The following is a 24221-nucleotide window of genomic DNA, read 5'->3' as shown; positions in this document are numbered from 1 at the left end:
ATTATTATTATTTTTTTAAATTAGAGCTTCTGAAAATTGAAGCCATAAACCTCACAAAACCTGGATAGTTCCCTGGAAGGGGAAATGCCATGCATTTTCTTCCTCCTGTCCTCATTCTCCTGTCATTGCCTCCATTGACTGAGTCCATCGATTGAGAGCTTGGGATGTACAGTATGGGGATTTGCCCAGTAGGGGAACAGACATGCACCAGGAAGCAAACAAGCCCAAAATGTCACAGCAAGGAAGTAGAAAGAGTAGATCCTTTCATACTTTGCTGGGAGGAGTACAAATCATGCCACCTCTGTGAAGGGTAGTATTTATGATAGTAACCATCAAAATCAAAAATATACATACCATTTGACCTTGCACTTCTACTTCCAGAAACTTATCTGAGATATACTAACTCATGCACTCATGCATGAAATGGTATATATTTCTAAGCTTATTAATGAAGGCATTGATTGCAATAGAGATTAGAGTCAATAAAAATATACATAAATGAGTGATAAATTAACACATTTGTGATTCAATAATACAACAGAATACTATTCCCTTTTAAAAAGAGGACAACCAAACAAACAAACAAACAAATGAATATTAAGTAAATAGGGATTGTTCAGTTGCCATTACTGATCCAAGTAAGGTTCATAATACTTAAGCTAAAATTCTAAGATTCATAAATATCTGGGGGAAAAAATCCACTTTTTTTCCCCAGCAGTAATTGAGTTGCAAAACCTGACCTGAACTTTCATGGGGTCATTTGCAGTTTAAATATGCTTTGCAGAAGAAACATTTGATTGTAGGGTGCTTTCCTAGATACCTGTGGGAATGTTTCGAAAACATTTGGTAAACTATTGGTAAACACAACACATGTTTCTCCAGTCCCTGTCTAATATTCAAAACTCCATATCTATATTTTTGGTTGCCCATTAGATATCTCTCCCTGGATTGTCCTACCGGCACCTTTAAATCAACATGCCCATGACTTACTTGAACAGTTTTTCTTCCAGAACATGTTTCTCATGCTAATCCTGTTCTGCTGAGTGGTACCATCATTAACCCAGTTTCCCAACCAGAAACCTGAACCACATCCCCAACTTCATCCTCCCTCTGCTCATCTCGCATTGTATATCTAGTTAGTCCCCACGACCTGGCTATATTGTACTTTCTTAATAGGATTGTCAGATAAAATGCAAGATTCTCAGTTAAATAAATAATAATTAATTTTTTAATATAAGTATGTCCCATATATCTACACTAATAAAAGACAAACATGCAAATCGACCATACCTTAGCTATGCCTTAAGCCATGCCCACCAGACCATCAGAGTGACTATATGCAAATTAACCCAATCAAGATGGCAGCCAGCAGCCATGCAGCTGGAGCAAGCAGGAGGCTTGGTTGCCCCAAAGATGGAGGAAGTCAAGCTTCCCACTTGCTGTGGCAGCTCTGAGCTCCACTCAAAGCAAAAATGTTTCAATTATAGAAGGTAAATAAACCCCAGATACTTGCTTTCAGCCAGCCGTGGCCACGGAGCTGGAGCGAGCAGGAGGCTTCCCTCCCGCCCACCCTGGCGGGCCCTGAGCTCCTCTCAAGTCTACAAAGTTTCAATTATAGAAGGTAAATAAATCCCAGAATAAAAAAAAAAAGAAAAAAAGGAGAGGCTGGGAGCTTCTGTCGCTGGGGGCGCTTGGCCAGCCTGAAAATGGCCCTCAGCCCCTCACCCAGACTGAGCAGGCACCCCAGTGGGGCCCCCCCAAACGGGGAGTGGCCAGCCTAAAAACAGCCATCAGCCCCTCACCCAGGCTGGCCAAACCTCCATGAGGTGAGGGTCTCCACTGGGGGGGGCTTGACCAGGCTGCAAACAGCTATCAGCCCCTCACCCAGGCTGGCCAGGCACCACAGTGGGGACCCCCACCCTGAAAAGGGTGTGACCAGCCTGCAAACACCCATCAGCCCCTCACCCAGGCTGGCCAGGGACCCCAGCGGGACCCCCACCTGATCTGGGACACCCTTCAGGGCAAACCAGCCGGCACCCACCCATGCACCAGGCTTCTATCCTATATAATAAAAAGGTAATATGCAAACTGACCCTAAGAGCAGAATAACTGGGAATGACTGGTCACTATGACACACACTGACCACCAGGGGGCAGACCCTCAATGCAGGAGCTTCCCCCTGGTGGTCAGTGCGCTCCCACAGGGGGAGCTCTGCTCAGCCACAAGCCAGGCTGATGGCTGCCAGTACAGCGGTGGTGGTGGGAGCCTCTCCCGCCTCCTCAGCAGTGCTAAGGATGTCCGACTGCAGCTTAGGCCTGTTCCTCGCTGGCAAGTGGACATCCCCTGAGGGCTGCTGGGCTGCCAGAGGGATGTCTGACTGCCAACTTGGGCCCGATCCCCCAGGGAGCAGGCCTAATCCAGCAGTTGGACATCCTCTGAGGGGTCCCAGACTGCAAGAGGGCATAGGCCGGGCTGAGGGATCCCCCAAGTGCACAAATTTTCGTGCACTGGGCCGCTAGTATACTTATATTGAAAAAATTATTCATTATTTCTATGACATTCTAATTTAACTGGGTGCCCTGTATATTTATTTGCTAAATCTACAGCCCTAGTTTCTAACATCTGTCAAATCCTCTTTCCACACTCACTGGCTCATTATTCAAGTTCTTTTATCTCTGGATCACTGGAACAACCTCCTAACTGGTTATCCTTCCCCAGATATTTCCCTACCCAATATTAGGTCTAAATTGCTTATATACAGATTTTTCAAAAACATAAATTTGATTACTTTAACTCCTTCACACCTTTGTATATGAAACTCTTCATGACCTAGCTTCTACCTAATTCTCCCACCTTTCTTGTAACTTACATGTCAGTCATGTAAGTTACAAGAACAACCCTTTTTTACTTAATATTCCATATTAGTCCATAAAGAGTTTCTTTTTTTTTTTTGTCCTCCTTTTGAAAGGGAATAGTATTGTGTTATATTGTTGAACCATAAATGTGTTAATTTATGACCCATTTATGTATATTTTTATTGAAGTAACTAGCCAATGTGTCTGCTGGCGGACATGGAAACTCTTTCTCAAGTAGCCCAGCAACAAGCTTAGGCCAGCAGGGTAGTAATCTTGAGTGCAAAGCTAAGAGTTATCTGAATGGTGGACAATCCCTTCCCCTCCCTATCTTTTCTATAACTATGAACGTGTCAGAAGATCCCAGACTCTCTTCTAAAGCACAACTCCATGATGTTCTGAGAATGTAGAACACACACATAGTCTTTCAGAGTGTGGTCACCATCATGAAAAATGACTTCTTCACTTGGAAAGTATCACATTCAGGTCTTCACTAATACCCTTCAAGCTTAGAAACTCTGACAGCATAGCGGAGGCCATTCAGAAAAAGCTTGGGGAGACTACACCTGACAAACTTTTCACTCTTCTAGATGTGGAATGTTTAGGGGCCTGTGTAAATGCACCAATGTCTCAAATAAATGACAACTTACTATGAGGATATTGACACCTATAAATAGTGAAGGAATTATTGATGAACTCAAGGCTGGTAAAATTCCAAAACCTGGGCTAAGGAATAGATGCTTCTCTTGTGAGCCAGCTGGGGGTCTCACCTTTTTCACTGAACCACCCAAAGGACCTGGCTTTGGTGTGCAAGCAGACCTTAAATTTATATTCAACTGTAAACATGTCACTGGAGAAGTAAAATATGAATGTCCTATCTAAGAACAACCAAAAAAGGAAAAATGGCCTCTAGAAAGAAAGTACATGATGTGGCAGCTGGTGAGTAATGGAAAGAGGGGCTAGGCATTATTTTACACCAATGGATTGCTTTCTTATTTTTCCTTTGGAAAATGTCCTTATTTGCTTCACTGGTAGATGATGAATTTATCTAAGATGGCTCCATAACAAATTGTGGTATGGCTACAACAAAGGGAAATTTGGAACAAAATGTTCATTATTTATTGGCAATTTTTAGAATGTTAGAAATAAAATGGGTGGTGAGGATCATTTATTCCAATATTCTCATTTCATGGATGAGAAAAACAGAAGCTCAAAGGAGGGATGTAACTTGCTCAGGATCACAGAATTGATGAGAACGTATCCTATGGGTGAGTCATTATTCCAGGCTGTGAGACTAGAGAAGGCTTCCTAAAGATGATGACAGCCCATAGGGAGCCCTCACTCCTCTTAACCCTCCTGTGCTCCTCACTGGCTTTATTACTCTGCAATGACTGCTTTATCTAGTTAGATTTCCCTTCATGTGCTCATATTTGATCTTCCCAAGATAGAAGTTTATTAATGACCCCTGTAAAGCATTTAACACTGTGAACATTGTGGGTTCTCAAACATAATTCCTTCTCTTGACTGTTTTGTATCATTTCTACTTTTTTTGGTGTCCTCCATTAGATTAATTTTCTGATTATCTTTGTGTTTCAAAAACTAAATCAAGGTAAATTAAATCAACACCAATAGAAATCTATGCTGTACTCACTGACCCTACTATAATGAGAACTTCAATATAGGGCTGGTTTTTTGAAACATCTGAGTAGGCTTTGCTTTCTAGAGCACCTCACAACCATTCCAAGACAGGATGGAAAGTTGTATCCCATCTAATCTATTATCACCACCAGAGATGTGAAGTTGAATCATTGTCTTGGTTTATTAAATAGCTAGCATTGACTATACTTCCTATTTAAAACAGTTCCACAAATGGATATCCAAGAGGTTCATTACAACAATGTCATGTTTCTGATCATGGACTGGTAGGCAGCACAATGGCAAGGGTTGATAATAAATTTGAGGCAAAATGTTAGTTCTAGAGAAACACTCATAAGCTCATTGATTGAGCAAAAATACAATCTACCACCATAATTCCCCACCATAGGTAACATACAATTAAAAAATAGGCTGACTGATTGATAAAGTGTAACCAAATGAAAAAAATCAGCACATCCGATGACACACGGAAAACGGTGTCAGAGCCTGGATGTCTGTTTGAAGCAGAACTGATAGAGCTTAAGTGAACAAGTTGCTATTAGCTCTGATGTCCGCTCTCAATGTGGAGGCTGCAAGTAATGGAAAGAAGAAAAATTTAGGGAGGGGGCCATCATGAGTTTGAATCTATTGCTTAGTAACAGATTAATAAAATTATATTAGCCACAGTCTGCTTATGTGTAAATAAAAATAATGGCTAAAATCTACTGAATGTCCACTTCATGTCAGAATTCATATATCTTCTTTATATATATTAACCTATTTAAGCTTAACATATGAAAAAGGTTATAATTATCTCCACTGTACTGAGCAGCAGCAAGCTTAAGTAACTTGCCTAAGAAAACAAATCTAGGAAGTGGCAAGGCTTGGGGGGAGGGCGCAAATAAGTAGTGAATATTAATCAGTTAAAAACATATAAGTTAAAAACATGTAATAGGATACTGAATAACAAGCAGGACCCTAGTTTTGTTAGTGGTGCATGAATTCAGGAGCAATGCTTATTGCAAAACAACACCATTGACTAGGCTATGTGAAAAATGCACAGCACCCCAAATCCTAAGCAGCTGTTGTTTAGTTAAACAGAGAAATGCCAGGAGAACATATGTGGCAATGGTTACTAACTGTGCAGCACACTATACTTATGACAGACACCTTATGGGAACAAAAATTAGACACTACTGGGCAGAAAATCAAGTGAGTGTTAGAACAATATACCACCCATTTGAGTGTGCAGAAATGAGAGCGGCCATTAGCAGTAGTTGGGGGAAATCTCCTGGAGAGATGGGAAGACATGAAATAAACATTGATGGCGGAAAAGGATTTAATCTAGCATGTACAGAGTGGTGTTGGAAATGAGAATGGCATGTTTGAAAAACTATAAGGAGTCCTGTCTAAAGCAGAAGCTAGTATGACACTAGAAATAGCGCAAAAACATCCCTCAAATAATCTGCTTTGTGGGGCTCATTTACTCCATTCTACAAGGAGACTTCTTACAAAACTGCTCCAGTGTGAACTGGTCTTGCTCTGGGTGTAAGGGTAGTACACTTGAATGGAAACAGCAAAAAACAAAACAAAGAAAAAAACAAAAGAACAACAACAACAACAAAACAAAAAATCTCAAAGTGCTCCTCAATAGATGACTCTCTTGGTCAATTATTTGTCAGTGGCTTCCTGTGGTCACTATTCACTGAAATTCTGAAACCATGTCATGCAAGTTTACAGGAGAAAATGGTTTGTTTTATTAAAATTTGAATATATATATATATATATATATATATATATATATATATATATATTGATTTCAGAGATAGAAAGGGGAAGGGAGAGAGAGATAGAAACATTAGTGATGAGAGAAAGTCATCAACTGGCTGCCTCCTGCATGTCCCCTATCCAGGGACCAAGCCGAAAACCCGGCATGTGCCATGGACAGGGAATCGAACCAGTGACCTCCTGGTTCATGGATTGACACTCAACCACTGAGTCACACTGGCTGGGCTAATTTTTAAGTCCTTTAACATACCTCCAAACACCTACTGCTAGCAAACTAAAGGGAGAAAAGAAAACCTTCAAATAACTGGAAAATAATTGACTGAGAAAACATTTTTTCCCCATGTTTCTTTTTTAAAGAAGTAAATTAGTCAGTGAACCTATTGCCATGTTCAACTTCATTAATTAAAAATTAAGAGAAATTATTTAATAACTAGAAGCCCGTGCACAAAAATTTGTGCACTTGGGGGGGGGGTCCCTCAGCCCAGCCTGTGCCCTCTTGCAGTCTGGGACCCCTTGGGGGCTGTCCACCTGCTGGCTTAGGCCTGCTCCCTGGGGTATCTGGCCTAAGCTGGCAATCAGACATCCCTCTGGCAGCCCCGGGAGCCCTCGTGGGATGTCCACTTGCCAGCGGGGAGCAGGCCTAAGCTGCAGTGGGACATCCTTAGCACTGCTGAGGAGGTGGGAGAGGCTCTCGCCATCACCACTGTGCTGGCAGCCATCAGTCTGGCTTGTGGCTGAGCAGAGCTCCCCCTGTGGGAGCACACTGACCACCAGGGGGCAGCTCCTGCATTGAGCGTCTGCCCCCTGGTGGTCAGTGTGTGTCATAGTGACCAGTCATTCCCAGTCATTTTGCTGTTAGGGTCATTTTGCATATTACCCTTTTATTATAGAGGATTATATGTTATTATACTATATAAATTATATTAATGGTTTTTAACAGAAATAGAAAAAGAATGGCAATTAATAATGAAGATTATTAGTAAAAATAAAATTTAATTAAAAATAAAGAACATTGGTTTGAAGGAGCATCAAATTACTCATCTACTCAAGATGCAGTGTTGAGGTCTGAATTGGAAGTCTCATTTGGAGAGAAATGTCAGATGGAAAAAAGTGTGGGGGGGTGGAGGGGCAGGGCAAAGTCCTTGGAGAATAGTATCAGGCACTCAGATTTTATCCCATTTCTCAGGAAAAGACTCCTGAAGGTACACAGTGAACAAAAGTAGGCCAAGTGTTGCCGCCATGTGTAGGATGGACTGAAGATGATGTACAGGAAGGCCAGTAGAGACTGTTGAAGTAGTTAGGCATGCAATAGTGATAATCCAGCCACAAAGTGGTTTATCTTTAATAAGCCACTGTCACATTCCAAAGAAAAATTAACAGTGCTTTGTGACTGACCAGATAAAAGAATTTCGAGAAGACATGAGTGATCATCATGAAAGAGCAGGTGAACAGTGGCACTATCACTAAACAAGGAGTTTGAAGCAGAGAGCTAAAGCTTATTGGAGGGATAAAAATAATGTATTGATCTGGAAGATTTAGACACATCAAGACATGGGTTAAATTAATATGTAGCTATGGAGAGGCTATGTTAGAGGAGTCCTCCCTCAGCCCACATACATGTTTGTAAAGGTACAGTCAGCACAAAATAAGATAGCAACAATAGCCCTCCTCAAGGCATGCAGAGAAGAAATGCCCATGAAACACATTATTTTCAACCCCTTCAGGTCATTCACATATGGACCCTAACACCAACTCCTGTCACGTATTGACTATAATAAGCAATAGAAGATACGGAATTTCAAAGGCAAGCTCAAGAAAATATTTTTCCTCTTTATGTCCACATATATCTTCTGAACTGAAATAAAATATCCCACATATAATCAACCATTTTCTTTGCTGAGCAACAGGTTTATTATTCATTTACTAAAAAACATGTTTAGCACAAAGATATGTTCTGTAGAAAGATAAAGCATAACACTTTTCAGATTTTCACTGATTTTTGAAAACAACATTTCTCAAGTGGTAGAACTATATAAACACAGACATGAAAAACACCAACATCACATTTTAAAAAAATTGGCAAGCACACTTGGCTTTAATAAAAAGAAAATTAAACTGGTAGCTTTGGAAACACAGCATACTGTGAGTTGTGTACATGTTTCCTCAGGGAAAATTTACATTTGTTCCAAATCACATTTATCTATAGGAATAATACAAATTCAATACATATTTAAACTCACTTGTGTCAAGAAGATAAATAATAACCATGGGCATCAGGTCAGGAAAGAACTGAGCTCTTAAGACAGACAGGCATTCTTACTTAAAACCATTTGATTAAGTTAATTCTCAGCACACTCAAGGTAATCTTATTGATTGGATTAACAATGGCGAAAGTTAGAAGTGATGAAATTTCCACTTGCCTTAGATTGTTATTACTATCATTATCTTACAATTTTTGAGTCCAGCTTTTCATTACAGGTAAATAAGGTTCATTTCTTTCCATCTATGTAATAACCTGTCATAGGTAATAACTTAGAAGGGTAGAAGAATAAAGAAAACAGGAACAAAGGAAGGGACTAATATGTGGAGGATAGAGGAAAATTAAATTAATAAAATAACTTAACTAGCTTTCATTATTATTCAAATGTCATTCTACCAGAGGTATACAAAGACAGAGGGAGATGCCAGGGCCGAAGTCCATGAACTTAAAATCTATGTAGGGAGACAATAAGTTCCACATATGTGATTCAAATAACAAAAGAATAAAATTTCCAATAGTGTATTGTATCAAAGTGTATGACAAAATGCTGAGAAAATCCGGTGTCATCAAAACAGCTAATAAAGAAGACATGTATATGTGATTATGCTCTAAGAAAGATGTAGGATTTGGCACAGAAATCCCAGCCAGGAGAATAGCATAGGTAACTTTAGCAGAAATGGGCAGGTTGTTTGCAAGCCAGGAATAACTCAGAGCAGACCTACAGCGGAAGCATAATAGGCAAGGAGGGCTAGTCAATAGAGGCTGAGGCATCAGAATCTGATTTAAGATCTCATAAGGAGCCCTTGTAGTTTTTTAAACAGGAAAGTAGCTTCAAAAATATTCACACATTGTATCTCCATTATGTTAAAACTATCTCTTGGGTTTAATAAAAATTTGATTGAACTCATGTTTGTACGCACAAGGTTGACCTGGCTCTCATTCTGGAGGCATCACGATTGACATGATATGGTTTATATGTGTATATGATGAAAAACTAGACTTAACAGCCTACCTAACAATCCAACAATCTCACTTTTTAATAAACTGACAAAAAAGGCATTTATAGTTGGCTATGTGGGCAATGATTAAAAAGATGGTTCCCCCAAATTTATTCCCAAATGACTGAATAAATAAATACACATAGTGTTATGGACTGAATTGTGTCCTCCAAATTAAATGTTGATGCTCTAGCCCGCAGTGTGATAGCTACTGGATATGGGGCCTTTGGGTGGTAATTATTTTTAAACTGATAAGAACAGATACTACACTTGATCTTAGCCAAAAGGCCGAGAAGCGATGGGTGGTAATTATTTTTAGATAAAGTCACAAGGGTGGGGCCCTCATGATGGCATCAGTGCTCTTATAAGAATAGAGACCAGAGAGTTTCCTCTCTCTATCCGGTGAGGACAAAGTGAGAAGGTGACCATTTTCAAAACAGGAAGAGAGCCTTCATTAGGAACCTGAATTAGCCAGCACCTTGAATCTGGACCCCCCAGCCTCACAAGCTCTGAGAAATAAATTCCTGCTCGTTAGGCCATATAGTCTGTGGTATTTTGTCATAGCAGCTTGAGCTGACTAATACATAGTGTCATTATAAACAATCTGAGACACTTCACTGATCCTCTCCTCTACACCTTTCCCTAAATTTTCCTTGGCTTTTCCTTATATGGATGGCAGGCAAGGGAAGCATGAACTCATGTTTATTAAATTTTAGTTAGCATCTATAAGATGCTCTATATATGTTACCTAATTTAACCTTGGCAAGAATATGTGACACCATGATCTATAAGAAGTATTCAAGACAATTTTATTGAAAAAAAAAGTAATAGAAAATGTACACATTTTATAACCCACAATTAGGAGTCTTCTAAATAGTATACATATATAACTAATTTATATCTGACAACCACAGTGGACAATGAAAATAAAACACTCCTTGATAACTTTTCTTAAGGATAATCAATAATTTATTTCTCTTTTATTGTCACAATTACCACAATTATCTAGCTACATGACCAATGTCACTACATATCACAGGAAGATTGTCCACCTACACTTTACTGAGACGAAGACAACGGCCATTTATGTGCTAAATGTACAACGGGCTGTTAAACCGAGGTGGTTATTATGTATAAGATGTGGTACATGATTTATTAACAGATTTGATTTAATACGTATTATGCCAAGAAGCAAGTATAGAAATGTTTTGGCATTGACTTGTTATTAAAGTAGAAAATAAGCAAATTAGAGAAATAAATCCAGATCTTAACTTACAATAGATACAATAAAATAGGAAATTAATTGGCTCCTCAGAATTTTTGTTCAAGTTTTTTTTTTGTTGTTTTCTTTCCTTTTGATTTTATATATAAATGAATAATATGAATATATCACAAGTTAAAGAAAGTCCTCAGGGGAAAAAAAAAGGTACGAGTATATGAAAAACAAATGAAAAATTACCAGGTATTTTTGCCTTACAAAAAATTTAAACTATAAAGAGTCAGAAAATATATATAAAAACGCCACATTGAACGAGGCAATCATACTCTACCCAAATTGGTAGCACCCTCTTAAAAGCAGTTGCATTCCATTCCCATTCACTAGGTCATACAGTGGTGACTGACAAAAAGGCATTATGAACTCGCGTGCCATCCGGAGACTTGGCCCCATGGGTCATCAGTTCTTGGATTGTCATCCAGTTGTCCAAAATTTTCTTGTTTCTCTTCTTCATCATCTTTTTGTGACTCAGTTCAATGATGTTGATCTCCTTCTTGCCCTCGCTGCCGCTCTGAGGGCTCTCCTTGAGACACTCTAACCGGCTCCGCATCATGAACTCTCGGCGCCGACGCTGCTCTTTGGCCCGAACCAGGTGTTGCTTTCTTTCCTCTTTGCTCCAGTAGCGACCCATTTTCATCTCGCTCATAGTGTCATCATCCGTCGTCATGCCACTCCGCTCCTCCTTGATCTTTAAGGCACGCTCCTTCAGAATCCGGTCTCGCACTGGTCTCTTTGTGATGTACCGGGTCCCATCGCTCCTGATTTTCACCTTCCATTCCATCTTGGGTTCCGCACACTTCGGGGACTCCTTGCACATGCTCACCAGACTCAGCTGACTCTGTGCATACTCGACGGCAGATTTCTGTTGAATTAGCTGCATGTAGCTTTGATAATGCCGGGCGTGGGCTGGTATGTTTGCATGCCTGTATGAGGAGCTGTGGTAAGGAGAGAGGTAAGGGATGTGTTCGCTGCCGGTCTTCTCTTGATCAGAAAGCTTGTTGCTTTCTGAGATCTTCTCCTTGCCTTCAGTGCCACAACCTTCAGGGGCTTTGGCTTTGGTGGAGCTCGACTCTTTACTGCTCTGTCCAGGAGAGGACTGGCTGGCTGCCATTGTGGTTCTCAGGTTTTTCTTATTGGTGAGGTTGATCATTCTGGGAAGGGAGCTGTCAGGGGAACGGTCCACGGTGAGCGGCGTGCTCCTGCAGCTTTCGGCTGTGTTGTAAGCACTAGAACTGTCCTTGTCTGACTTCTCTGGGTGCTCAATGATGTCATCTAGTTTTCCTCTTTGCATATCGATGCTGGTGTTATAATTTCGGAATCCTCCATCATGCAATGCCCAGATGTCTCCGTACTGGTCTGTTACCTTCTGGAGCCTATGAGCTTGCATGATATTCTGGCACTCAAGTTCAATGTTTCTTAGTTCTTCGTTCAGCAACTGTAGCTCATGCTCCACTCCCTCTTGTTCCCCTTGGTTGCATTCTATTGTGCTGCTCGAGTAATACAGGTCATACTCTCCATGGTTTTGAATCTTGCATTTGAGCTCCAAGAGCTGCCGGAATCGCTCACACTCCTCATCTTGGTTGCCAGGGCAGTCCGAGTCAATGTATTCACCTGACACAAAGCTCTCATTGCACTGGAGTTCCACGCTCCCCAGGGTGTCCTGGCTCTGCCCCAGCTCTCTCTTGCTCTTCAAAGATGTGCTTTTGGGATCCTCAGCCGCATTCTCCTGCTCTGAGCTCTCATCGTTCCGCAAGCTTTCATCCGTGCGCCCCACTCCACTGTCCTTCTCATGGTTGTTGGATGAGGATGTGGCCGTGTCTGTTGTGCCTTCTTCTTCTTCTTGTTTTTTTGGCTAAGAAAACAATGTTGAGGGAAACAAAGAAAACACGGATTGTTGAAACACTTGCTGTGAAAACAATGCTTCTTGGCAAAAGTGCGGTTCCTAAACAGCTGCGGCACTTTCAGTATCCACAGCAACGTTAGAAATAAAGGCAGTTAGCCCAAGGTGGCTTTTTATGCCATGAATTAAAGAAAACAAAAGCTGACTGGCTATGCTACTCATTTGGGGATAAATAAAACAGGACACAGTTAAATAAATGATTCTTATCTTAAGGCTTCCTCTTACTTGGAAAACTGGTGTGAAGGTATGTGTATGAGTTTCTGGGGTGATAATACACAAGAAAATGAGTAAGACAGAGTGTCTATGGTCCTTAGCAATATGGAGGCCTAGAGTTCAGAAGCCACATCACCTCATTTTTTTTTTACCTGAATCTTAAGTTCAGAGGACATTTTATTGATCTAGTTATACACTGGTAATGGTTAACCAAACGTCACAAAATTTCAGGAATAGGTTAGTATTGGAGCCTAGGACCTTCTATCGATCGATGAGGAAGCTTATTCTCAGATGGGTTTAGCGTATTGGTGACAGGGAGGTCTAGAAGGCAAGGCCATTGCCCAGTGTCAGGCTTTCTTATGTGTCCAGAATGCCATATTCCTGCACACGTGTGCTTTGACCTCAGTGCATCTCCAACTCATGTGGCTCAGAAACAACAATAATATCTTAGGACTCATTTGGGGGTACTTCAAAAGATTCTTCTATTATTAACCAGTAATTTCCTTCAAAGGGTTTATTCTACGGAGAATAAAAGAACAGTTCCCTTGAAAGTCTGAGCCACACTCATTGCTAGATGTGGGCATAATATAAAATATATATATATGGTAATTTTTGGCTTTCACACAGAATAATAAACTGCCACTGAATCTCCTTATACTTAGTTCTTTCTCTGTGAAGAGGGCCAAGTTACTTTTCCCCACCACTCCTCATATAGTCTACCTGGCAGTTTCTAGACTATAGTTTCCTTATGTCTGAGTTTTTTTCTCTAGCAGGAGTAAGTATATAATTAAGCCTGTTAATGTTAAAGAAGGGCAGAATGGGTGATAAAAGGCATTCTGGAACAGGTCTGAAGGGTCTCCCCAGATACTTCTTTTCTTCCTCATAAGTAATGAGGAACAAAATGTAACAGATGGAGAAGGGGAGAAGGTGGCCATGCGTCATGTTACTCTAGGATTCTCAATCTTTTCCTAAAATACAATTCCTCATTTGGTGAAAACATGCTGAGATTGAGTTTAAGCACCTTATTGATGAAAAATAGTGTTATAAATCATTGTAACTAACAATGGAAAGCCAGTTACATCCCTATGCCCCTCCCTATAAGCTTATAACAATATTAAATGTGGTGATGTCTGCATGCTGTTCCGGGAAATCCTCAGGGGATATTACTGATATTGGGCATTTGAGTCTCTGTACAACATCATTTACACTGATACTTTTCTATACCTAATGATAAGCTGAAACAAATACAAGAATACTAGTATTTTTTAAATTTTTTTATGCAGTATAAGTGATATAAACAAATTATGCTATGGGAGATGTTATACAATGTGTCAAGAGCTGCTACAGGACCAAGGATAGCCTGTGAAGTGAAACTTTCACATGGTGATGTATTTTAGTTTTTAAATATGGATATGCATTTTAAAATTGAAGTTCCCATTCTTTTGTCACCGGTTTATGAACAAATGAGAAAATAAAGGAGTTTTTATTTTTTATTCTCAAACCCAGAATTCCTAGTTTCTAAGGCAATGCTACTCCATCGTTTATCATTTCCCTACAGAATTATTATAGTGACAGGCAATGTTTCTACCAGGACATTCCTAATGTAGTATTATTGTTTATAAGGGCAAAGGACTTTTAAGGGTTTTTGCACTTCTCATCATATTTCAATCTCCTGGTGAAGAAAAATTTCCACACAATAAAAATCTAACCTCAGGGACATCTAGCGTTCCCTCCAAAGACCTAGTATTTGTATTTTATCTGATGAGTAGGCAGCATTTGACACCGTATCGCTTCACCTGGACAGGATTTCTCCTTCTCTTTTTATTCCAACACCCCCCTGTCAATTTTGCATCAGGCCACATTCTGTATCTGAGAGAGAAAAGTCCTGGAGCAACGTCTTTCTTGCTTATAACCAGCAGCTGCCACCCGAAAATATCTTTATTTGTGGCCAGTGTTGAAGTCATACATCCAAATTTCAGCCTGTCCTATATTGAAAAGGATCACTATGGTAGCAGCATTGCTTCGAGCATGAACTACTCTTTATGAGGTGGCCAGTGAGCATGCATGATCAGGGCAGAGTATAGAGCCTACGTGCCTATGATGACATTGTCGTTTGCAATCTCATAATTTATTTAGTATATGGACATGTGCACATACATGCACATACATCTGCGTTACGGGATGCTAGCATGTCAACATATTTCATCATTTAGCTTGGTAAAGTGATAGGATGTTTGTGTTTTACATTCCTAACCCTGTCAGGATAATTTTTAAATTATCTTTTAAGATGTGTTAAGGATTCATGTTGAGAATAGGATGATAATTAAACAATCAGTAAACTGACAGCAGAAGTGTTAATAAAATACATCAGGCAGATGAATGTCATGAATCTTACATAGACAAAATCTAGGACATATTGATCTTGTTTGTATCTAATAGGAAAACAACAACAAAAAATGAAATGACTTGGTTTGCTCCAAAGCACGGTGTGATCTTTTACTAGTTACGAATTAATTAAGGGCAGGAACTTTGCTCATTTTTCTTTGTATTCTCAGGACCAAGTGTGGTGCTGGGAACACGTGTGGCGCTCAGAATTTTTCACTGAATAAATAGGTGAGCCTAATTGATGTCAATAATTTCAAGTAGAACTGCTCCTATTTTTAGCATAAAGGTATCATCATGATGCCAAAACCACAAATAAGATGGATGGTTTACATCATGTCATTATCTTCCCTCAGTTCCCTAAATATTTAAATACACACATTAATTTTAAAGTATAAAATGACTGTTTCAGGGGAGGAGTCACTTTAGGGGTTGTAGTTTGTCTCCAGCTGGCATACTGAGAGGCAACATGCATTTTTACTATTAAATTTCTGAATTAGGTTGAACAGTATCTGGGTCAGCTTTTGAATACTACTGTACACTATTGACAACAGTCCCTCAGCTACCCAAACTAGAAATATTCTTAATAGAATAAAATTGTATGTATTCCCACTGCTTCATTTGAGATTATCATTGTTCTCCAAATTACCATTATAGATATGTTTGATCAGACTCTTTGATTTTTTTTTACTCCATTTATGGTTATACATTAAAAAAGAGAAGTAGCAACATTTCAAATGATGTGGTTCAAATTGTTGGCCCTACCTGCTCCACCTCATTGGCAGTGTGCTGCATTGCTTCATTATGCTGTTCTTCCAGCATCTCCAAGTTTAACTCCTCTAAGAATTCGTTCCTTTCATCTTCCAGCCAGCCTTCGTCCAGCTGCACAAGAATACATTAGTGCTTTCTATTAGATTAGTGAGAACTCATGCTAAAATAGGGGAAACTTAAATGGCGATGCCTGACCAGTTCCTTTTATCATAATGATTCTCTTTAGAATACCAGCCTGATAGTTCACCTCTCAGAAGGAAGAAAAGGTGTTAAAAAATGTATTCTTATGCCTTTCATCCTTTCCTAAGAGAGAGCTACAGATTTTCTCTCATAACCCAGTGGATCTCCCAGCACAGATGTGACTGTCTTTCACAGTGTATGAAAAGCCCACTGTCCATCCTCAGCTGTCAGCTCATTACCTCCAACTATCCCTGTGTTGAAGAAATGCACTGGTACTAATAGGGCCATGAGATGATAGGGCTTTTTCCCCTTAATAATTGCTCCCCTCCCCGCTGCCAATGTGACTACAAAGTGCTCTCCCCACTCTGACGCTACCCTCATGCTGTTTTTCGAGTTTTAGGTGAATGGATTCCAAGTTAACCAGATGGCATCTTGCCACAAACAGACATCTTTATTCTATTTGGGAAAAAAAGTCTAAGTTATTCTTCTCGACAACAGTAAAACCAAAAAAGTGATGCTATATCATGTTTATTTCAATTCATTTTCCAGGCCCAGTTGCAAATGTTGCATTTAACCGTAGTGGAGTGAGCACATAGGGTTGTGTTCGTGGGTGCTGAACACAGGGATTCCTGTGGACATCTTACACCAATTATACTGAATGGATCCCTTTGGCTTCTCAGTACAAAATGAAATGGAAAACTGGTGGTTACCTTGCTAGTATGATGAGTGTTGACAGTCAATACAGATAATTTTTCTCCAAGTGGATTTAGAGCTGGATTACATAAATTAGCTGTCTATGCTGATTACATTAACTGAATGACTGGCAAACCTCTGCTTCACTCTGTCTTACAGAGAAACAGCAGCTTGCTAGTGAGCCAAAATTGACAATAATTTCAGGTGTTTTCACCACTAAACAAATGGGCAGAGTAACCTTTTAAAGATAAATAAATCTAACACTTAAAAACAAGTCGAACAGAAAGACTTTAAAGGGCACCAGAAGAGACATTCTTGTATAGGTATCATTAACAAGAAGGCAATCATAGGTTTCTTGATATTTATTAAAGGGTATCTAGAACTAAAAATTCCCTGAAATTTTATGAGGGGCCAAGAGCCTGGACACATTTATTCATCCTCATTTATCTTAATATAGCCTTAATAACTTGATCAAGCTCCACCCCACCGACTTTGATGTGCAGATGAACTATGAAAATTAAGCAGACTAAAAATTTAAATTCAGTCCAATTTATAATTGTCCAAGTTTTACATTCTTCTTCTTTTTCTTAAATCCTCACCCTCAGATACTTTCTCTATTGCTCTATACAGAGAGTAGAAGGGAGGAAAGGAGGGGGAGAGAGAAACATCAACTGGCTGCCTCCTGCGGGTGCCCCCAACCAGGGCTGCTGATCAAACCTGCAACCCAACAGGCATGTGCCCTTGACCGGGAATAGAACTCGAGACCCCTAGGTGTGCGGTCTGACACTCCAACCACTGAGCAACACCGGCCAGGGCAAGTTTGACATTCTTTAATCCCGTTAAAGTTTCCTGAAGCTGCCAACAGCAGACTCCAAAAGAAATGACGTGAAGCTTGAAATGTTTACTTTTGATAGGCACACTGAGGAATTTTTCTTAAATCAGGTCAAAACAAAATATTTGCTGACACTGACACAATGAAGGATGGAACAACGTCTTCTGAAATTTAAAGGAAGGGGTGGGAAAGATGAGACCACAGGGTGGAAATGAAGGGTTCCCTATAACTCCTTTTCTTGTTAACGAACCCCATGGATCCTCGAGTTGCCTTCTGCCTTCAGTGTGTGTCTGCTTTGATTAGGCTTTCCTCTGGGCTGGAAGTACAGACACACAGTAAGGAGAGATTCCTCTTGCTCACTCCCTTCCTCTCCTGGTCCCGTTCACCTAGATGTGCATTCCTGGCAGTCTGCCTAGCGCCTTAGCGGAGACAGAACTTTCCCCTGAGCTGAGCTGCAGGGAAGGGGGGACTGTCTCTGTGATGCAGGGGATCTATCTGCATGACAGTGGGTCTCACCCTGGTGTTGCAGAGAAAGAAACAGCCTGTACTGTCACCAAAGCAGTGGCTACAAATTCTTATGAGAGCTCTCTCTGCCCCCATGTCCCCAGGGGAAGAGAGAAGAGCAATATCGCTAATGGTCTGAGGAAGAAAATGGGCAGGAAATGAAAGAAAGTTGACAGGGAATGAAAGAAATGAGTTATTTAAAAATATTGCACAGTTGCACAATATTGCCCCCAGCAACTCTGTAGATCATTCCCTAGAATGTAGAGAGGATTTGAAACATTTTTTAAAAATGGCTAGAAAAAGCTCTCAAAAAACTTCCACATTCTCCCTGCATCAAATATACATGCAAAAAATGTAATAATCAGATATGTTAAAATTGATAAAAAATATAGGTGATAAAAAGGCAACAGTTTTTTAAAAATCTTTTTTTTATGCCACTTTATAGCAGGTAGTGCTTAAATTACATTTTTAAAGTATGGTGTTCAAATGCATTTTCTTTCTTTATTTTCCTGGAAATCTGATTTTCTAAAGGCCATTAGCTCCACTCCAGTGTGGCAAAGGCTAAGGGGCCAGAATCATGGAATTACTGCAGATGCTGATTTTGACAGAATGAATACTACAGAGTCAGACGGCCATCTTTTGTCAACTGTGGAAAGGAAGTCTTGTTTGAAAATTCATCCTTCAACATTGATTCTTTTGGGTCAGGAGTGTAGCCAGACATTCGAAAATGCCACTGGTTCTAGCTAGCATATGTATTCCACCTGAGATGAACAAGGTCTGGTCTTATGTCACTGATTTCTATTCTTTCCCAAGCCCTTTACAGCCATGTGGGAAAGAAATGCTTTCCTTCTAAATTAATGAGGTTCTCTAGCAGTTACCTGGAAAGGGCAGGGAAACCACATTATAACATCGAAATATCTTTTCTACAACAGGAATGATTACCGCGTTCTCTTTAATTTACCATGAATTTCACTAATATGTATTTAGCCTCATTGTTCTTTTTCAGGAAAATGGGATCAGTGAGATGAACTGATTTGTGATATTTCCAGGTAATGAGTGCAATTTCATATGCACTTTAAACATTCACCCTTAAATATGCCATCCAGACAGTTGCATAGGCTCCCTTCCTCACTGCTAAGCCCTCAGGTGTAACTTTTACCCTGCCCTGGGCTATGGAAGGCTTTCTGGGAACCTTTTAGAATGGTCAAGGGCATAAAGGAAATATATGCGGAAAGGGTGATCTTTTATAACCACTATATTCAAGTCAGGGTTCGGTTTGACACTGAAATATACTTACTCAATGTAATTTATAGAAAGTATGTAGTTACTGAGTCTGAAAAATATCAGATCAATAACCTGGAAGACAAATAGTGATATTACCCACTTCACTCAAACTCCTGACAGATGGCGAGAATGATGACAATGTAATGTCCTTTCTGCATTGTGGTGGGGTATAAAAAGGATATCAAAGGAAGAACCAAGAGTACTTTTCTGCCACCATTACCTCTCCTTTACTTTCATGACATCCTCCTCTGTAAAGTTATAAAAATAACTTTCTTTAGGAGCTATCAGTTTGTTTTTGGGACGGACAGATGTTTTTGCCACACTAAACTTGGAAAAAATCCATTTACTATACCTGGAACCACTCCATGCTGTGTAAGGCACTTTATTTCGTAAAGTTATTCTAAAAAGATTTAAGTTGGTAGCTAGATATGCTAATGTTTGTCTCACTAGAGATTCTTTCAAGATACCTTAAAATGCCAATTAAGTCATTTTAGATGAAAACCTGCAGCAAGGATCCACACAGAATTAAAAAATCATATAGAGTCAACCATTTTTCATTTAAGATTTCATTAAAGTAACTGGTAAGTGGGAAGGGGAAATGAATGATTCAATTGTGTGTGTGTGTGTGTGTGTGTGTGTGTGTGTGTGTGTGTGTGTGTGTGTTTTAAAGATGTTTGGTTGCCATTCTGTAGAGCAATATAAGGGAGTCTTTTAACTTATATGGATCAGGTTGGTAAGTTAGAAAAGATGACTCCACTGTATTTTGTACATTTGGTTTTACCAATCGCCATGGTATAGATCTGATAGAGAATAGCAGGTAATGGATATAAAGTTCAGTCTGGAGACTTCTGGTCTCTGTTCCGACCTGAATCTCCGGCCTCGCCACGAGCAGCACGATTCTCCTGCACTCGTCGCTGGAGAGCAACGCCACTGCTTCTTCTCGATTCTGGACATCTTCCCCATTTATCTAGAAAACATATGAAAGTGGCACATTAGTTTCCATTTCCACAATGCTGCACACAATAAATGGCAAATATCAGCTCATTTATGGTAAATGTATGGACAATGAAGCTCACACAATGGGCTCATCTTCTGCCCCTCAGTGGTAAGTGCCTTCACTCAATTACGCGCTTACTGTAAGAGCCGTATCGATCCCTGAAGGATGGCGGACATCAGAGGAAGCAGTTATGTTCATAAATGTCCAACCTGCGCCCTGGCAACATACATCTAGCCACACAATTAACCAGCCCCTGACAGGTGACGTTCATCTTTCTCCGCTCAGAGTAATGGAAGTGTCACTCTGAGATAATAGTGCTGGGGGAAGCAGTGTGGCAATACCACAACTGAAATCCGTCATCCTGCATGCTCGCTGCGAGCCAATTAGAGAGCTGCGGTATTATCTCTCACCAGGCCACGCTCCCAGGCCACTGATGATTGCATTTTCATTTAATCATTTCATATCTGTGTGAGGGTCTGACTCAGTTGTCCCAAATCACTCTCAGAATGCCTTTCAGTGTTAGTCTAATCAAAAGAAGGAATTCTTAGTAACATCCTCATCATTACTCCAGTTCCTTTCTAAGATTTATCCTTATTCTAAAACAGTAAAATGAATGCTTGAATGCTCTATCTTAAGACTCACCACTTAAGTGTACTTAAAATACTTTTAAAAATTAACACAGAGTAAAATGAGCTGTTTGCAAGAATGCTTTGTGAAAGAAACCAAGCTTGAGTAAACTTTTGACTAAAAGGGAAAGACTCCGGTGGCATTTAAAATATATCTATTTTTTTTTCTTTTTCTAAGTTCTACTGACAGAGCAAATAAGGTTTCTAAAATTTGTATGTGAAACTACATTTTCATCCTTAAATGTATTTAGCTCTTAGTCAACCCAATTATTTTCTTTGGATATTTTAAATTTATTTTGTCTTATTGATTGTTCAAATCTGTAAAGACAATGAGATTTTTCACCCATAACATATAATCAAAATATATGAAAATAAATTTCAGTTGAAGAGGTCGACTAATTCTATCTCAAATAAGTATTAATTATATCAACAAATTAAAATGTGGCTGCACTGGCCATTTTTTCAGTAATTAATCTAACATCTTTCACTAAGGATTTCTGCTTAAAAGCATGAATTAGACTACCGAGGTTTTCTCGTTGTGGGTCTCTAGGATTCTGGCTGATATTTGAGGACATACTTAGTTATAAAAAAAAAAGCCCAGGAAACCTCAACTTTGAGTCATAGTAAATGATCCAAATTCCTAGACTTTTATGTACTTAACACAAATAAAGCGAACAATAATAGGCAAAGGAGGGAAAGTCACACAAACACATGTTGTATTTTCTTACTCTGATCAAAGGAATATCCATTAGTTTTTCACTTGTATATGGAGACAGGAAATTGTGATTTTATTAGTTTTAAGTGCATTTTCTTTTCTTTTTTTTTTCAATTCACAAATAACATTTATTAAGTTAGAAAATAGAATATGATTCCAAAACGTAGACTAACGACTGGGGAGCATATCTTATTGTTTTTTCATAAATATATATTTGAAGAGGTATTTTCCTACTGAATCCAAGGCCATTTTTCCTTAAATGAAGATACGTTGGAGGTGATGGAATCCATGATGTCTATTCCACCCCCAATTAGGTGTAGTTGGAAAACTTTTACTCTCTTTGTACTTTGAGGATTTATGTCCATTTCATAGAAATTCTTAGTAGTATATCTGCAATGCATCTACTTGCCTGTCAATCATGAACCTAGTCACCTCCCCTCCACTACAGGCACATTTGATCCTAAGGGGATTGAGTTGGATGATCTCACATAGCTTATCTTCATCTTTTCTAGTTAAAATAAAATTCTCACTACTTCTCCCTCCTACTCTCCATTCGAATATGTACACATACTGCCAAATTCTTCATCTAACTTTCACTTACCAGAAATCTAAATACTTTTTCATGTATGTTAGTTTAATGTTTCTATTATATTCCCAATATTACAGTGCAGATAATAATAGATAATAATACCTTTTTAAAGAGGGCTATTATAAGGATTAAATGAATTAAGATATATAAATATGGGTTTCAATAAGTGCCTGGCACACTTTACTGTTGATGCTATTGTTGTTACTACTGTCATTATTTATATTTTAATCTTCTGTAAAGGAAAATTATTTTCTTCTAAATAAAGCAAATACCTATATTAAAATTCATTCACAACAATTAAATTCACAGTAGTAAACATGGTTCTATTTTAAAACGTCTCTTACAGAGCCATCAAGAAGCAATATATTTCTGTTTCATTTTAAGTCCTTTTATAGTTGCTATGCATCTCTCTCCTCTGTGAAGTATAATGACCTAGAGCTATGGTCTTCGGACCTGGAAGTCAGTCCTTGTTTTTTTGGGGGGGAGGTGCTTATCAGATCGTATGTTTTAGAAACACTTTGACATTCAGAATCATATGTGGAATGAAATGAATTTGTCACTGATACCTGGCATTAAAGAGTGGTGTTTTGTTGTTGTTTTTCAAAACAAAGGCCACTGTAGCCAACTCGTTTGGTAGGTCCTATTGTCCTCAGGACTTTAATTTGATTCCCTAACTGATGTTGGGGCAAGACCTGCAGCCATGGGTTTCAACAAAGATGCTTCTCAAGGAATGAGAAGATCTGAGGAATGGAATCAGCTAGAGCTTTCACCCTTCATTTGCTCTTATTCCTGCATGGTGGCTTGTAGCTGCAGGATCGCTGGTGGGGAGTGGCTGCAAACACCAGCAGACATAAAGGTGCAGGGCCCAGAAACAAGGGGAGGAGACAGATGAGTGGCATGTCACCGCAATTTAATGGGAGGCTTCCCTTTTTAAAGAAGAGGGGGAGAGGGAACCAGGAGAAGGCAACATGCAACTTCTGTTATACATGAAGAACAACTTTGCTAGATAATATATCTGTCTCATTTTCTGTGGATGGCGATATGCAAATATTAGTTTCAAAATGAGTATTGCCTTAGCTGAGAGGAGGTTTGTGGCAATTACACAGATATATCAGGGAAGATCTCACTTTAGGCCCAACCTCCTACATGTATGAGCATATGAGCATTGTGTGTGTGTGTGTGTGTGTGTGTGTAAAATGTTAAAATCCTAGAAATGGTTTAATGTAGCTTTTTTGCTTGACTATACCAATTTTCAGTTTTCCTATTTTAGTATATCAGGGGCAGCTGGGCAACTAAAATCGTAGACATCCAGCCACCTAGGGAATTTCTTATTTGAAAACATAAGACTCTTAGGCAGAAGAGAAATGATTCATTTCAAATGGGTTCATATTTTAAGGGGGAGAGGAAGAAGGTGAATGAAGTATAGAAATGTAGAGATGGGTAAAACAGAAATTGGTGCAAACGGTTATCCAGAGGGAAGAAAATAAGATGAGCAAGAAGAAATGCTGAGGACCACTCCGTGTGTAGGAGAGAGAAAGAAAGAGAGGGCTTGTTAGGAATCTTATGTCCCACTGTTCTGAGTTTTTGCCGGTTTTTGTCACCAGGTAGTCCTTAGAAATACAACTAACTGCTTTGGCTGACATGAAATTAGGCTGCTTACACAGAATATGAAATCATATTATCCCAAGGAGAAACTGAAAATATAGCAGTCTCTCCTTTGGAAAGA

The 24221-nt window shown here is 39.4% G+C and overlaps 1 protein-coding gene and 1 pseudogene across 1 annotated transcript in view; both read right to left on the bottom strand.

Moving 5' to 3' along the window:
- Positions 1–9627: 9627 nt before the first annotated feature.
- LOC132228811 (U2 spliceosomal RNA) lies at positions 9628–9833 on the bottom strand (annotated as a pseudogene).
- A 5-nt stretch (positions 9834–9838) lies between these two features.
- Positions 9839–24221, bottom strand: part of PDZRN4 (PDZ domain containing ring finger 4) — a 351666-nt gene continuing 337283 nt past the window's right edge. Inside the window, exons 8-10 of the mRNA XM_059682583.1 lie at positions 20434–20535; positions 16070–16186; positions 9839–12661 (exon numbers count right to left, since the gene is read on the bottom strand). Of these exons, the coding sequence (XP_059538566.1) occupies positions 11138–12661; positions 16070–16186; positions 20434–20535 (1743 nt within the window). The 3' untranslated portion in view covers positions 9839–11137. The remainder of the gene's footprint in view (positions 12662–16069; positions 16187–20433; positions 20536–24221) is intronic.

This window comes from Myotis daubentonii, chromosome 2 (genome assembly GCF_963259705.1).
Source record: "Myotis daubentonii chromosome 2, mMyoDau2.1, whole genome shotgun sequence".
NCBI lineage: Eukaryota > Metazoa > Chordata > Mammalia > Chiroptera > Vespertilionidae > Myotis > Myotis daubentonii.
This window is presented reverse-complemented; position numbering and strand designations above follow the sequence as displayed.